The 13,264-nt window shown below is 36.8% G+C and overlaps 1 protein-coding gene across 8 annotated transcripts in view; it reads right to left on the bottom strand.

Annotated features, from left to right (window-relative positions):
- Nucleotides 1-13,264, bottom strand: part of ADAM22 (ADAM metallopeptidase domain 22) — a 228,855-nt gene that overhangs the window by 30,599 nt on the left and 184,992 nt on the right. For all 8 annotated transcript variants that reach the window (XM_023736074.1, XM_023736073.1, XM_023736069.1 and 5 more), the window contains 7 exons: nucleotides 12,371-12,421; nucleotides 12,085-12,148; nucleotides 9,826-9,931; nucleotides 7,440-7,559; nucleotides 4,896-5,064; nucleotides 3,691-3,805; nucleotides 427-517 (listed from right to left, as the gene is read on the bottom strand). In XM_023736074.1, the coding sequence (XP_023591842.1) occupies nucleotides 427-517; nucleotides 3,691-3,805; nucleotides 4,896-5,064; nucleotides 7,440-7,559; nucleotides 9,826-9,931; nucleotides 12,085-12,148; nucleotides 12,371-12,421 (716 nt within the window). The remainder of the gene's footprint in view (nucleotides 1-426; nucleotides 518-3,690; nucleotides 3,806-4,895; nucleotides 5,065-7,439; nucleotides 7,560-9,825; nucleotides 9,932-12,084; nucleotides 12,149-12,370; nucleotides 12,422-13,264) is intronic.

Here is a 13,264-nt window from a genome sequence, read left to right as displayed (position 1 = left end):
CAGCTGTTGTTCTTGCTGATAGTACTGCTATCATTGTGTTGTTATTAAAGCACTAAGCTCTCTAAATGACTGTCTTGCCTATATTTCTGGAGATGGGTATCAGTCAAGAGATGTTGTGTCACTAAAGTGAAAACCAAAGCAGCCTTTGTATAACACAAGATTTAGACTAATTTTAATTCACTTTAATGATTTTAAAATAATATTCAGTACTTTTAGAATAGAAGGTAGTTGTCTCAAAGTTGAAAAAAATAATAAATTATTATTACTTCTAACCATGCCAAGAATAATCTTTGATTGAATGCTAAGCCAGGATGACTTTCCTGGCAAATGTATTTATGCAACGATATAAAACTTTCTAGATGTTTTCATTCAATCAAGATGTGTTAGAGTGTTTTGACAGTAACAATATAGAGACATGTCACTTACTTATAGCCCCACGCAGTTATTCCTAATATGAGGGCCAGCACTAAAATGGTGCCAGCAATTATGCCTATTATGATATTGGTACCAGCAACACCTGGGGGAAGAAAAGAAACAATAAGGGTCAGTGTATATAATTGAAATTTTGATATAAAAGTCTTTCAGGAAGTTCATTCTTCAGATTTGAAATCACCGCACTAATATTATTAAAAGAAAAAGTAGAAATTAAAAAAAAAAAAAAGAAAGGAAGAAAGATCAACCATAACTTAGCATTCCATGTCAAGTTTTTGAAAATTTCTTTGGGTATGTTCCTTTTTAAGTTCTTGTCCAAGTATATTTTTACACCATTGCATTTTCTATGCACTTTCTGATGAGGTCACTGAACTAAAAGAAGGAGGAGTAAAGAAAAGGAAAAAAAATGTGGCCCAATATTACCGTATTTGCATAGCACCTTTTGGGGAAGAAATTTTAGAAATCCATGTTCCTTTTGACCCTTTATCAGAAATTCTAGAAATGTTATTTTTTACATCACTCTGTTTTGACAAATAATGCATGGTCCTGTATTGTTCTGTTTCTATGTGTGTGTGTGTGAGACAGAGAGAGAGAAAGAGATTGATTATGTCTCTCGAAGTAAATATAAGCTTCTTGAAAGAGCCTTGGTGGTGCAGCGGTTAAAGCGCTTGGCTGCCAACCAAAAGGTCGGTGGTTCAAACCCACCAGCTGCTACACAGGAGAAAGATGTGGCAGTCTGCTTCCATAAAGATTTACAGCCTTAGAAACCCTATAGGGCAGTTCTCCTTGGTCCTATAGGGTCACTGAGTCCAGACTGACTCAATGGCAGTGGGTCTTTTGGTGTAAGGGAGAAAACATGCCTACAGATTTATATCATCAGCACTCAGGTGGTGTAGATGATAAAAGCACTGGGTTTGTAGTTTCCAGTCCTGGCAAAGATGCTATGGCATCCTTGTTGTTGTTGTTAGGTGCCATCGAGTCATTTCCGACTCACAGTGATCCTATGTACAACAGAACGAAACACTGCCTGGTCCTGCACCATACTGATGACCATTGTTATGCTTGAGCCCATTGTTGCAGCCATTGTGTCAATCCATCTTGTTGAGGGTCTTCGTCTTTTTCGCTGACCCTCCAGTTTACCAAGCATGATGTCCTTCTTCTCCAGGGACTGGTCCCTCCTGATAACACGTCCAAAGTATGTGAGATGAAGTCTCATCATCCTCACTTCTAAGGAGTATTCTGGTTGTATGTCTTCCAAAACAGATCTGTTTGCTCTTTCGGCAGTCCATGGCATATTCAACATTCTTCACCAACACCACAGACAATGTTCTGCTGCTATTCATAAGGTTTTCACTGGCTAATTCTTCTCAGAAGTAGACTGCCAGGTCCTTCTTCCTACTCTGTCTTAGTCTGGAAGCTCATCTGAAACCTGTCTGCCATGAGCAACCCTGCTGATATTTGAATACCAGTGGCATAGCTTCAAGCATCACAGCAACATGGAAGCCCCCACAGTATGATAAACTGACAGACACATATGGCATCCTACAGAAGAAAAAAACCAAAGACACAGATATAGTCTGGTGAGCTGAAGTTTGGTGCCGGTGTGGCATGAAGGTGAGGCTGCACCAGACCAGTGGAGAGCCAGAGCAAGCAGAATCCAAGGCAGGGCTGAGGCTGAAGACTTGCTAGTGGCAGGGTTGTGCCAGCATCTGTTGTCAGGCAGGCTGAGACATAATCCTTAAGAGAGTCACAGCAGTAAGAGGGCCTAGTCAGGCGAAGCTTTGGTCAACAAGGTCAATGTGAGGGCCCAAGGGCAGGAAAGGAAGATCTAAGGCCTGGCTCTGATACCAGGAAGCCTGTTTTGCTCTTATAATTTGTACCACATGTTTAATTGCAGTGCTTCCACCTAGAGCATCACAAATCTCTCCTTGTCTGCTCCACACCTGAGGCATCCTTCTAGACATCAAAGAACAGCAATCCTGGGTGACTGTAGTCAATTCTCATTCCCCGTGAACAAAGCAGCAGCCCCTCTGCCTGGGAATCTTCAGTAGTCATGCTGGATGGCAGAGCCAGGGTATCGAGCAGACTGGCCAACTCCGGCCTGCCCAGGCCCTCCGAGGGATGGGTGGATGCAGGTGCCGCGGGATCCCGAGTCACTGGGATTTTCTTACTCCCACGCCTACCACATCTGTTCTCCCCTCCTTTTCTTCCAGGGAGTTAACAGAGATCAATAAACTTGGATGCTAGTCTTCATTATTTCCAAGTAGCGGTATAACTACTGAGAAGGCACTTAAATCCATGGATCTAAATGTCTGCATTAAATGTTGGAGCCAGCTCCACACAACCATTGCTAAGAATGGGGACTCCAAAATCTTAATCATTCTGTGACTTTCTCTATTAAAGTCATATTGGCTGAGATTTTTAGTCATTCTGGATAATGAGAACGCACATACTCTTCTTATCCTTTAGAGATGAATGGTCTTCAGGATTTGAGCATTATTTAACATAAAAGATTATTCAATAATGAAATGATAAAATAGTTTTAAAAGGTATATTTACTTCCAATATATGAATTCTTCCAACTATCTGCATTTAATTTCTACTTTTCCATTTGGGCCACCCTAACTTTTAGAACTGCATTTTTGTTATTTCTTATCCATGTCCTTAAATCCCATCCAGGCACCCTAGCCAAGGTTACTACTTCTAGAATTACCGAGAGTTCAGGCTATAGAACTAGGGCTGGATATGAATGATAAAAAATATTGAAATAAATAAAATATTTAAAAATTAGCTCAATTGTTCGTGTTCTTATTTATTCAGGCTCCAAAATATAAAATTCTCCCTTTATCTTCAGATAGTTAAGAATTATAACTACTTCCTGCATTTAGAAGAAATTTAAATTAAATTTAATTTAATTTCTTTCAAATGCTCAAAGTATTTATAATTTCTACTAGAGTAGAAAGGTTTTTGACATCCTCAAATAACTACAATACTTGAAAAATCTCAGTCTGAGGTAGGCGAAATCAGAAGACTAACATATACTTGAATATTATATATCATTTACAAGTTAATGGAAACGATAAGTTTCACAAGGTTTAACCCAGTTGTACATTATAATTCATTATTACGTGGATTTAGCTTATATTTCCTTAAGTTATCATAAAAATAACTCAAATGGAAATGTCTAAAGGGCATTTCAGACAGTTTTTTCTTCCCTGTGTACGACGACTATGTAATGATACCAAATTAAGTACCTACCGTTGCCAGACAGAGTTATACCAGTCTTTGCATCAACATTGTGCGGGAAGTAAGTGTTGCAGTCTGCACCAATCCAGTGTCTGTTGCACACACATTTCAGCTCATTACTGCAAACCTGAAATCCAAAGTCCACCTAGAGTAAACATCAACTCTCTAGTACAGAGACATGAAAAATAAACATTAATTTCTAATTATTATACACTTAGAATCTGATGATACTGAAGAAATTATTGCTACTTTCTTTCTAAAACCAATTCTTTTATTTCTTACTCAATTATCTAAATATTTTCTAGAGACCACTGGATGACCCAAAGGGAACAATGATTTTTAACAGAGGAATTGATCTTAGAGCCCTGGTGGCACAGTGGTAAAAAGAGCTTGGCTGCTAACCAAAAGGTCAGCAGTTTGAATTCTTGGAAACCCTATGGGACAGTTCTACTCTGTCCTGTAGGGTCGCTGTGAGTCAGAATCTAAAGAGATATTTTCTAGAGACCACTGGATGACCCAAAGGGAACAATGATTTTCAAAAGAGGAACTAATTTTTACATATAAAAATATCAATGACATTAGTATTGTTTTGGCTTTCATTAAGTTACATTTCAGAAGAGAGATGAAAAAAACTAAGGAGAAGTATAATTATCTGTCAGTTATCCAATACAAAGGCTGCTTTCTTCCACAGGAGGAAAATCTTTCTTCCAAAATGTTATTAATCTTTTAGGAAGTTGAATGAGATCAAGAGAAATCTAATAAAGAAGAGGGAGGCCTGATGCTTTGTAGTGGTCTGAGAAGAAAGCTTTATAAAGCTATAATCTTGGCACCTCAACCCAAGCCACAGAGAAGAGTAGCTACCTCAGAGTCATAGGATTGGTGTACTCCCACAAAAAAAGCAACTGAAAAAAAATTCATATAAGAATGACACCAATTTATTTTTAATTACAAGAAAAAAAAAATATCTCTTAATTTATTCATCCAGAAAACAGAATCTATACCTAGATTTTGTAATTCAAAACAAGTTTCAATGGAGTGGGAAGTAGGAAAAAGTTCAAAATCAAAGTTCTTCCTGAGGCAGGTTTTCACTACATGGTTTCTGTCTCTTGTCTGATCTAATTCACCATAATTTGGAAAATAAGCAGCTTAAGGTCATATCTATTTCTGTGATATAAAAGAAATGAATACCGCCCCATGGCCGGATACTGAATACTTACTCCATTTCCTGAACAAACAGTGCCTTCTTTACTGCTTAAGCAAGTACTAAAGTTAAAGGAAGCCACAGGAAGACACCTGTGTTCTAAGCACATCATTTTGGGACCACAAGGTGTACCATCTTCCACATAGCCAAGATCTACATCTTCTTCAAGCTTAACATGGCCACCACTACAAACAAAGTGGAAGCAAAAAGAAAAGGGAATTCCATTAATCCATATTCATCTGAAGACTATGTTTAAAAACTAAAAAGTGGGCAGTAGCACTTTCTCCATTTTCTATTTATCTAATAAAAACCAGCAGCATAAGCTACTTTTGTTAATTCTTTTGTTATTTATATACATATCTTTTAAAAATGAGCTTGTATTACCATTTCTTGATTTTTTTTTTTCCCCCCCCATTTTAGGCATTATCAATTGACTTCCCTTTATGGAATCTGAGAAGTTACCTCTGTCTTCCCCCTCCCATCCCACACACTCAATTCTCCCTTCCCCCTATCTTCCCATCATAATTTTAGTTTAATCAATAACTAAAGGTTATTCAGTTGAGCAACACGTGTCATGATTAAATCTTTCTTTTCTTGTACAAATTTTTTGTTTTCCCTCAGATTAACAATCTATTTGTTGTTTCTTTACTTTTCTACAAAATCATTACTGATTCAAAACTAATCCACACTTTCTGCTAGCTGTAAAAATCACCACTTCAGATTGTCTGACCATCAGTTCATCATCTTAGAGAAATCTCTCCTGGAATCTTTTGATCTGCTCCAGTCTGGATGATCTTGGATCATCTGTTGATCTTGGATTTCCCCTCACCATTAACAATTTGAGGACTGTCCTGTTTCTCTTTCGTGGTGGGTACTTTGTCTCCTATACTCCCTATCTTTCTCTTTCTTGGTTTATTCCATTTTGGTGGAGCACATCTTCTGGTAGCTCCCTGAAAAAGGGTGTATGGAGGCAAATTTGGGGGAAACTTACATATCTAAAAATGTCTTTATTTTCTACCCGCACACTTGACTGATAATTTGCCTGAGTACAGAATTCCAGTTTGGAAATCATTTTCTCCACTGTCTTCTGACTCCCGGGGCTCTTTTTGGTAGAACCTAACCCATTCTAATTTCTGATCCTTCATTTTTTTCCCTCCTTTCTGGAAGCTTTGGGATTCTTTTCTTTGTCCTAAGAATCAGAAATTTCATAATTATATGTTTAAAGGTACCTCTAATTCCACCCATAGTGCCTGACACTTCGATGAGCCCAGTAATTTGGAAACTCAAGTTCTTTGTTTCTAGACAATACTCTTGAATGACTCATTGACAATCTCCTCCTCTGTTTTCTCTCTTCTTTATTATTTCTATTCTAATTTACTGAGCTTTTATCTATATTTGTCTCTTTGTCTTTTTGCTCTACTTTCTGGGAGGTAATTTTAGCTGCTGAGTTTTATTTCTGCCATCATATTTTTAATTTCCAGCAGCATATTTTTCTTCTTGAATGTACCTCGTTTTTAAAAATAGCACCCTATTCTTGTTTCATGATAGAAATAAGCCTCGGTAAATATTGGTTTTTGTTGTTGTTTTTTTTTTCTGGTTGTTTGCTTTTGTCTTTTTTTTTCATGTTAGAGACTTTCTTCACATGTCTGATAATGTTTTATACCCTGCTCCTATTTGGTGTGGGGGACCAAAAAGATGACTGGAAATTCTAGGGCTTTCTGACTGTGAACATCAATGAGGCTGGACCACTGCCACACAACTTGTGATACCAATATTGTCTGCTATCACCCAGTTTGGAGATCTTGTGTTTTATCCTCTGCAGTTTTTAAAGCTCAAGTCTTCAATGGGAAGGGTAGGCAATCCCCAGTTTAACTCAGTCAAGATGGTAATCTGCGGAGCTAATTGCTTCTTTAATAAATTTTTACCTATCTTCTTTATTTCAGCACCCCCTACCCCCAATTCCTTTACTCCATCTTCCAGAAGTAGATGACACTGCTAATTTCTGAGCCTTTTGGGAACTGACAGCATATATTGGCCTGGTTCTCAGTTTTCCCCCGTTACTGGCTTAGGATTCAGCTTTCTTATACTTAATATGTAATCATTTTCCACTCCTACATTTGCTTTCCACATTTCAAAAGACTGTTGCTGTCGTCTCCTCTCTTTCTCTGCCTCCCTGTAGATGTATGCATTCTAAAAAACATCCATTTCATGTTAGTTTAGTGAGGTTTCAGAAGGGAACAAAAGTAGATGCATATATTTAATCTACTGCTTTTACTCAAAAGTCCCCACTCATTTTTCTTAATAAGAGTAAAATCAAACTAAATCCTGAAGATTTTACTGATCAACTAAATATAACTCTACCAACCACGTAATATTTCGCTTTCAACTAATTCTTATCTTCTCTTCATCTCTTTTCTATCTGTATTTACTCAATTACCTCTATGAATTAGATTCTATTTCGGCTTACTAATACGCACATGAGCTGAAGACAGAATCAGTTTTAAACTGTGTTCCTAGCAAGCGAGGTGACAATGTTCTCATTGAATGGTTAGATAATTACCTGCAGTTTAATGTTCTTCCCTGCTGCACAACTAAAGTAGATGTGATATCACCATCGAGTTCTCCAAGCCTTGGGATATTACCAATATTGGTACATAAAAGGTAACCACAAAGCACATCCCTGTGTTAAAAGAGTACCAATTATATATCCACAAAGACATAACAAATCATTTGCAGTTAGAACAATAATCTTACCTCAATTCAGCATTTGTTTTTTCATCGACTATATTATTTACTCAAATGTCAAGCAAAATAAGCCCAGATTAGTCTGCCTCCTGCTTTAAAAAGTGTTTTTCTGAAACTCTTACAGTGCATCAAAATCCCAATTGTTTTCTATATTTTCCTTTACTTTTCATTAGTTCAAATGTTTATCTAAAGGAAACTGTCCATCAAATAGACTTCTTTTATATCAGAATCTCTTTTCTCATAACACAACACTGTATATGCTAAATTTTTTTTAATATTTGGTAAGTGAATGAATGACTTTTGCATGTATATTCTTTTGGAATTCAGATCTTCCCTTGACCTGATATCCCAGAATTAAAAAAGAGATTATATGTTGTATATATTTTATAAATTCCCAACCATAGAAGTTCACCATCCCTTCCTCAATATATTTCACTATTCCCCTTTACTATCGCATGTAACTCTAATTTAACTTGTAAAATATTTTCAATCATGTTAAACACTGTCTTACATATTTTTTATGTCCAACACATTTTAATTATTAATAGAGAAAATGGTGAGCATCTTAATAAATTTCTTGGGAAGACTGGTAGACCAGTAAGACAATATATGGATCTATCAGACTTATTAGATAGAAAAAGAAGAAAATCAGGATCTGTTTATATCATCAACATAAAAAACTATGTATTAACTCATCCGTAAAAAGATATCATTTTACTGCATCTATCATAAACAAAAATGCTTTCTCAACATAGAAGAGATATATATTCAACATTTTTTGAGTGTCATTTACATGCATGGACCTTACTTAGTATTTTACGGTATATAAAGAAAATCAGACATGATCTTTACCCTCAGGGAAATTATACACTAGATGAGAAGATAAATCACATATACACATAACTATAAAACACAGAGTTAGGACAAGGGCCACAAGAATAATACAAAGGACTGTGAGAGCTTAGAGGAGAAGAGAGAGAGAATTTATTTCTATAGTAAATCAGGAAAGGATTTATAGAGAAAGTGTTGTCCAAGGTGGGTTTTTAAGAATGGATAAATGTTTGACTGGTGATGGTATCAGGATAAAGGGTGCTTGTGGAGGAAATAAAGCACAAATATAGACATAGGGTTAGAGCAGTATAATGCACATGTTAGGAATGATAAGGTTTTCTAGAATTTGGAATAGAGAAACAAAGACCAAAAATGTAGGTTCAGGGAAAATTGTAGATGAGGTTCAGTGCCAAGCTAAGGTTCCATTCTAGTTGTTAAACAGAGCAGTAAGACATTCAGCAAAGTAGCTAAAGAGAGAGTGCAATCAGATTGCCTGGGTTCCAATTCTGCCCCTACTACTTCTTAGCCACGTGACTTTGGGCAAGTTAATTAACTGTGCCTGAGTTTCTTCCTCCATAAATTGTTAAGAACTACCATAAAGATTAAATAGCATAGCTTCTATAAAGTTTGATACAATGCTTAGCACATAGGGTGCGCTCAATTAATGCTGGGTACTATTCTGACTATAAATTAGCTGTGTAGAACTAGTGAAATTCTGAACAAAAAAATGACATAGTCACAGAGATTCAGAAGTTTATTCTCATGGCAGCATGCTAGAGAATGATGGTATAGCAATCCATCAAGAGACTTCTATAATAGTTCACAAGTTAATATGGGTCTCTGTTGGGGTAATGGCAATTGGAACGGAAATAAAGGGATGAATTAAAGATAAACGGGAGTGTGGGACAAAAGGGAAGAGTGGACATGATTTGGCAACTGGACAGTGTGCTAGAGGGAAGGTGTAGTCACGGATCACTCCGAGGGTTCTAGGCAGATGGATAGTGAGATACTGAGACCTTCAGCAAAAACAGGGATGGGTTAGGAAAGTCAAGACAGTTAATTCAACAGCACTGAGTCCATATCCTGGTGGCTTTCATTTTTGTTGCTTTTGACCTGCTGGTAGGTATCTGGTAGGTGGGAAAGTCCTGAGGCCAGCATGACCTGGGCCTTAGGAGAGAGACAGGTCAGGGTATGTGTCAAGACTTGGTAGCCTTCTGCATAGGTAACACTGGTTTACACTGTGAAGAGATGAGGTGAGGTGGCAAGAGCATGCTTTGTGGAATGTAAAAAACAGCAAAGTCCCAGTCACTCAAAAAATGATGTTCGCAGTTGACTGAGTGATGAACTCTGGACTGACTACTCCACCTCACCGTTTGTTGCACTGTATCCAGGTGTCTTTGTCTTTGCCACAGTTACCCTTCTCGGTCCCTTCAATATTCAGTTTCTCATAGCAGTATTTGTCTGATGCTGTCACTTCTGAAGCAGAATAAAGTGTTTTATCAGTGAGGGAAGTGAAATGTGAGCTGCTCAAATTTTTTACAATAAGGGAAAACTGCAACTTAAGGACTCTTCTTCATTCTAAGTGTTACCAATTCCAAATACTATACCTATAGTTCACAAGAGTTTTCCTATATCATAGACATCCATGAAGCAGGTATATTTTTCATGACTGCTCGTTTGAAATTTGGGAAACAAATATATTTAGATCTCTGGGAGGATTCAGACTATAGGTTGCAAGAACAGCACTTCTTATCCTTTGGCCAACAATCAGGGTAAGATGTCACCAAACAGTTCCTAGAATAAATGCTCCATGCTTTCATCTCAGTGACAGATAAAAAGCATGACTTTCTCACTCAACAACTTTTATCAGTCATAAAGACAATTTTATAAAAATAGTTATGCACTATAATTAACAATTGGGGAAATGGTGGTACAATTTCTACTTTGCTCACTATTTCTTTTTTTATTGTACTTTAGATGAAGGTTTACAGAATAGTTTCTTATTAAACAGTTAGTACATATATTGTTTTATGACAACATTAACAACCCTACAACATGTCAACACTATCCCTTCTCAACCTTGAGTTCCCTATTACCAGCTTTCCTGTCCCCTCCTGCCTTCTAGTCCTTGTTCCTGGAGTGTTGTGCCTCCATTAGTTTCGTTTTGCTTTATGGAGCTGTCTAATCTTTGGCTGAAGGTTGAACCTCGGGAGTGATTTCATTACTAAGCTAAAAGAGCGTCCGGGGGCCATACTCTCAGGGTTTCTCTAGTCTCTGTCAGACCAGTAAGTCTGGTCTTTTTTTGTGAGTTAGAATTTTGTTCTACATTGTTCTCCAGCTCTGTCCGGGACACTCTGTTGTGATCCCTGTCAAGTAGTCAGTGGTGGTAGCAGGGCACCACCTCGTTGTACTAGACTCAGTCTGGTGGAGGCTGTGGTAGTTGTGGTCCATTATGCTCACTATTTCTTAACAGCTATCAAAACAACTTAATTTTACTCTCTTTTTAGAAAAGCCTGAATTCATGCTAAATTTCAGAGTCAAACAGCATCTTATGGCATGACAGCATCTTTGTCAGGTTTTTATTTTTTTCTGAAGCTAGGGTTGGTCAACTGAGTTATCTAAGAGTTAGATCAAAAGTACTTTTCCAAATTAATCAAAGGAAGACTGTTGATGTACATTAAAAATATGTGTGTGTGTGTTGGTAGTTTCTTTTCCTACTTCTTGCTAACAGGTACTGTTTTTTCTCAAGTGGAAGAAACAGAAAATGTATCTCTTTGTACAGAGTATGAACCTACAGGACTAAATTTATCCGCAATCATGTTTCTCTCTGCTCAAAAGAAAGCATATACTTTTCCTCCCAAAAGGACTGTAGCCACTATTTATGATAATTAAGGATTTTCTTATAACTCATTATTTTTATAACTTGCTTCCTAGTACAAATTGTTTTCTGAAAGAGTGTAGAACAGAAACTGTTTTTGGATGAGCCAATAATACTTCTGGAAAAAAATATATTACAAAACATTTAAATATAAATCTAGAGATATAATATGATTTTACTATAAATGTTATATATTTCCTCTGAAAATATGACAAAGTTTGAAAAGAATAACATTAAAATTTCTTTTTGGTAGAGCTACCTCAGCAGAAGGTTACCTCTAAGTAGGAAAGCTGGCTAAGAAAGATATTTGAGGAGGGAAAAGAAACTCTAGCTAAAGTAGCTACAGTTTTCAGTCAAGGATGTCCAAGCCAGGGCACATGTCCATCCCATATGGTTGTACAGGTTTAGCTTAAGGGCTCTCAGCTGAGAGAAGTACAAGTGGAGCTAAAATCCAGGCTTGCTCTTCTCTGCAAGCTGTGTGGCCTGGCATGGGCTTCCTCTGCCTGGCAGCAAAGGCACCTTCTGTCTCATCCAAAGGCATTGTCAACTAGACAAAATGTGTGGGGCTGTGTTCTCCCAAAGAAGGTGTCTTTCTCTAATTTCCACAGAAGTGCCCCTGCTAAGACCTGCAGTGGCTTTGAGGATCTTTCAGTCATAAAGTGGTCAGAAATTTACTTTAAGTCCACATGTCGTTGCAAAGTCTGCCTGAATATCATATTTTAAAAATGATCAAGCTACACTATTTACTTACTTTGCCCCCAGATGTATTTGCATTGTCTATCCCTGGTTTTACATCTTCCTCCAAAACAAATTCCCTAAAATGGAAAGGCATACCCATTAGCAATGCAACGTCTGCTTATGTCAGATAAATAAAGAAAATATAAATGGAAAAAATAGTAAATGAGTATTAGAGAGGACTTTTATCTTCAGAATTGATTATGAAACATTTAAATTGACTTTACTATTTTGGTAAGATCTCAATATGTCTTTCATGCTGGTGCACATGAAAAATGTTAAGCAAAAATGAAGCGACTTACCTGAACACCATCACATGGGTATCCATCCATTTTATGGATGTTAGGGGCACACTAGGAAAAGAGAACAGAACTATGAACCAAATGCAGAGGAGAATGTCAGGCTAAGCTAATCCATTTGATGTTTTCATTTTAGAAATAAAGTCAGATAATATGATTAGTCTCTTAAGCTGAGAAGAAAAACAAAGAAGGTCAAGAGAAAGCAAGAAGAAATACAACTGGTGCACTTTCTCCTAAAAATATGAATCTTACCAGAGGCAAAAACAGATGATTACACAGCAGCAAAGAAAAAGAACCAACTGCAATGGATTCAGCCAATGCTGACATGAAGAGAATCTTGCTTCGCATAGACACACTATTATGCAGAGCAAGAAAAACAAGCGGACAAAACAAAAGCAAGAAGGATGCCAGTGTAGATGCAGCAGTAAGTACAGTTTCCTGTCTTTGGTCATGAGAAGCCACACAACCCTTTCACTTAAATGACTCTGAGCAGGAGTCTATTTAGAGCATGCTGTAACTCCCCTTTGATTTCCTCATAGCAACTGTAGAAAATTACAAGACAGTTTTGTAATTTTGTAAACAGTAGTTTTAAAATTTATTATACATTTTTTCTATCATTATAATATATACGCATTTGAGAAAAGGTAGGAAATGTAAAAATGTAGAAAAAACAGAAGACAAAAGTCACTCATATTCTCACCATCCAAAAGCAATTATTTTTCTCTATTTTGGTATATTTTCTCCCCACCTTTTTCTACAAAATTTGAAATTCTTAAACATACCAAATTGTGCATAATATTTTATATTATGCTTCTTCCTTTTACTTTCATCACATGAACTTCCTCATGTCATAATAAACTTTTTTGTATGTATTATTTCTAATAGCTGTAACACATT

This window comes from Trichechus manatus, unplaced genomic scaffold (genome assembly GCF_000243295.1).
Source record: "Trichechus manatus latirostris isolate Lorelei unplaced genomic scaffold, TriManLat1.0 scaffold00085, whole genome shotgun sequence".
NCBI classification, from domain to species: domain Eukaryota; kingdom Metazoa; phylum Chordata; class Mammalia; order Sirenia; family Trichechidae; genus Trichechus; species Trichechus manatus.
Note: the sequence above shows the minus strand (reverse complement) of the source record. Positions and strands in the feature narration are given on the sequence as shown.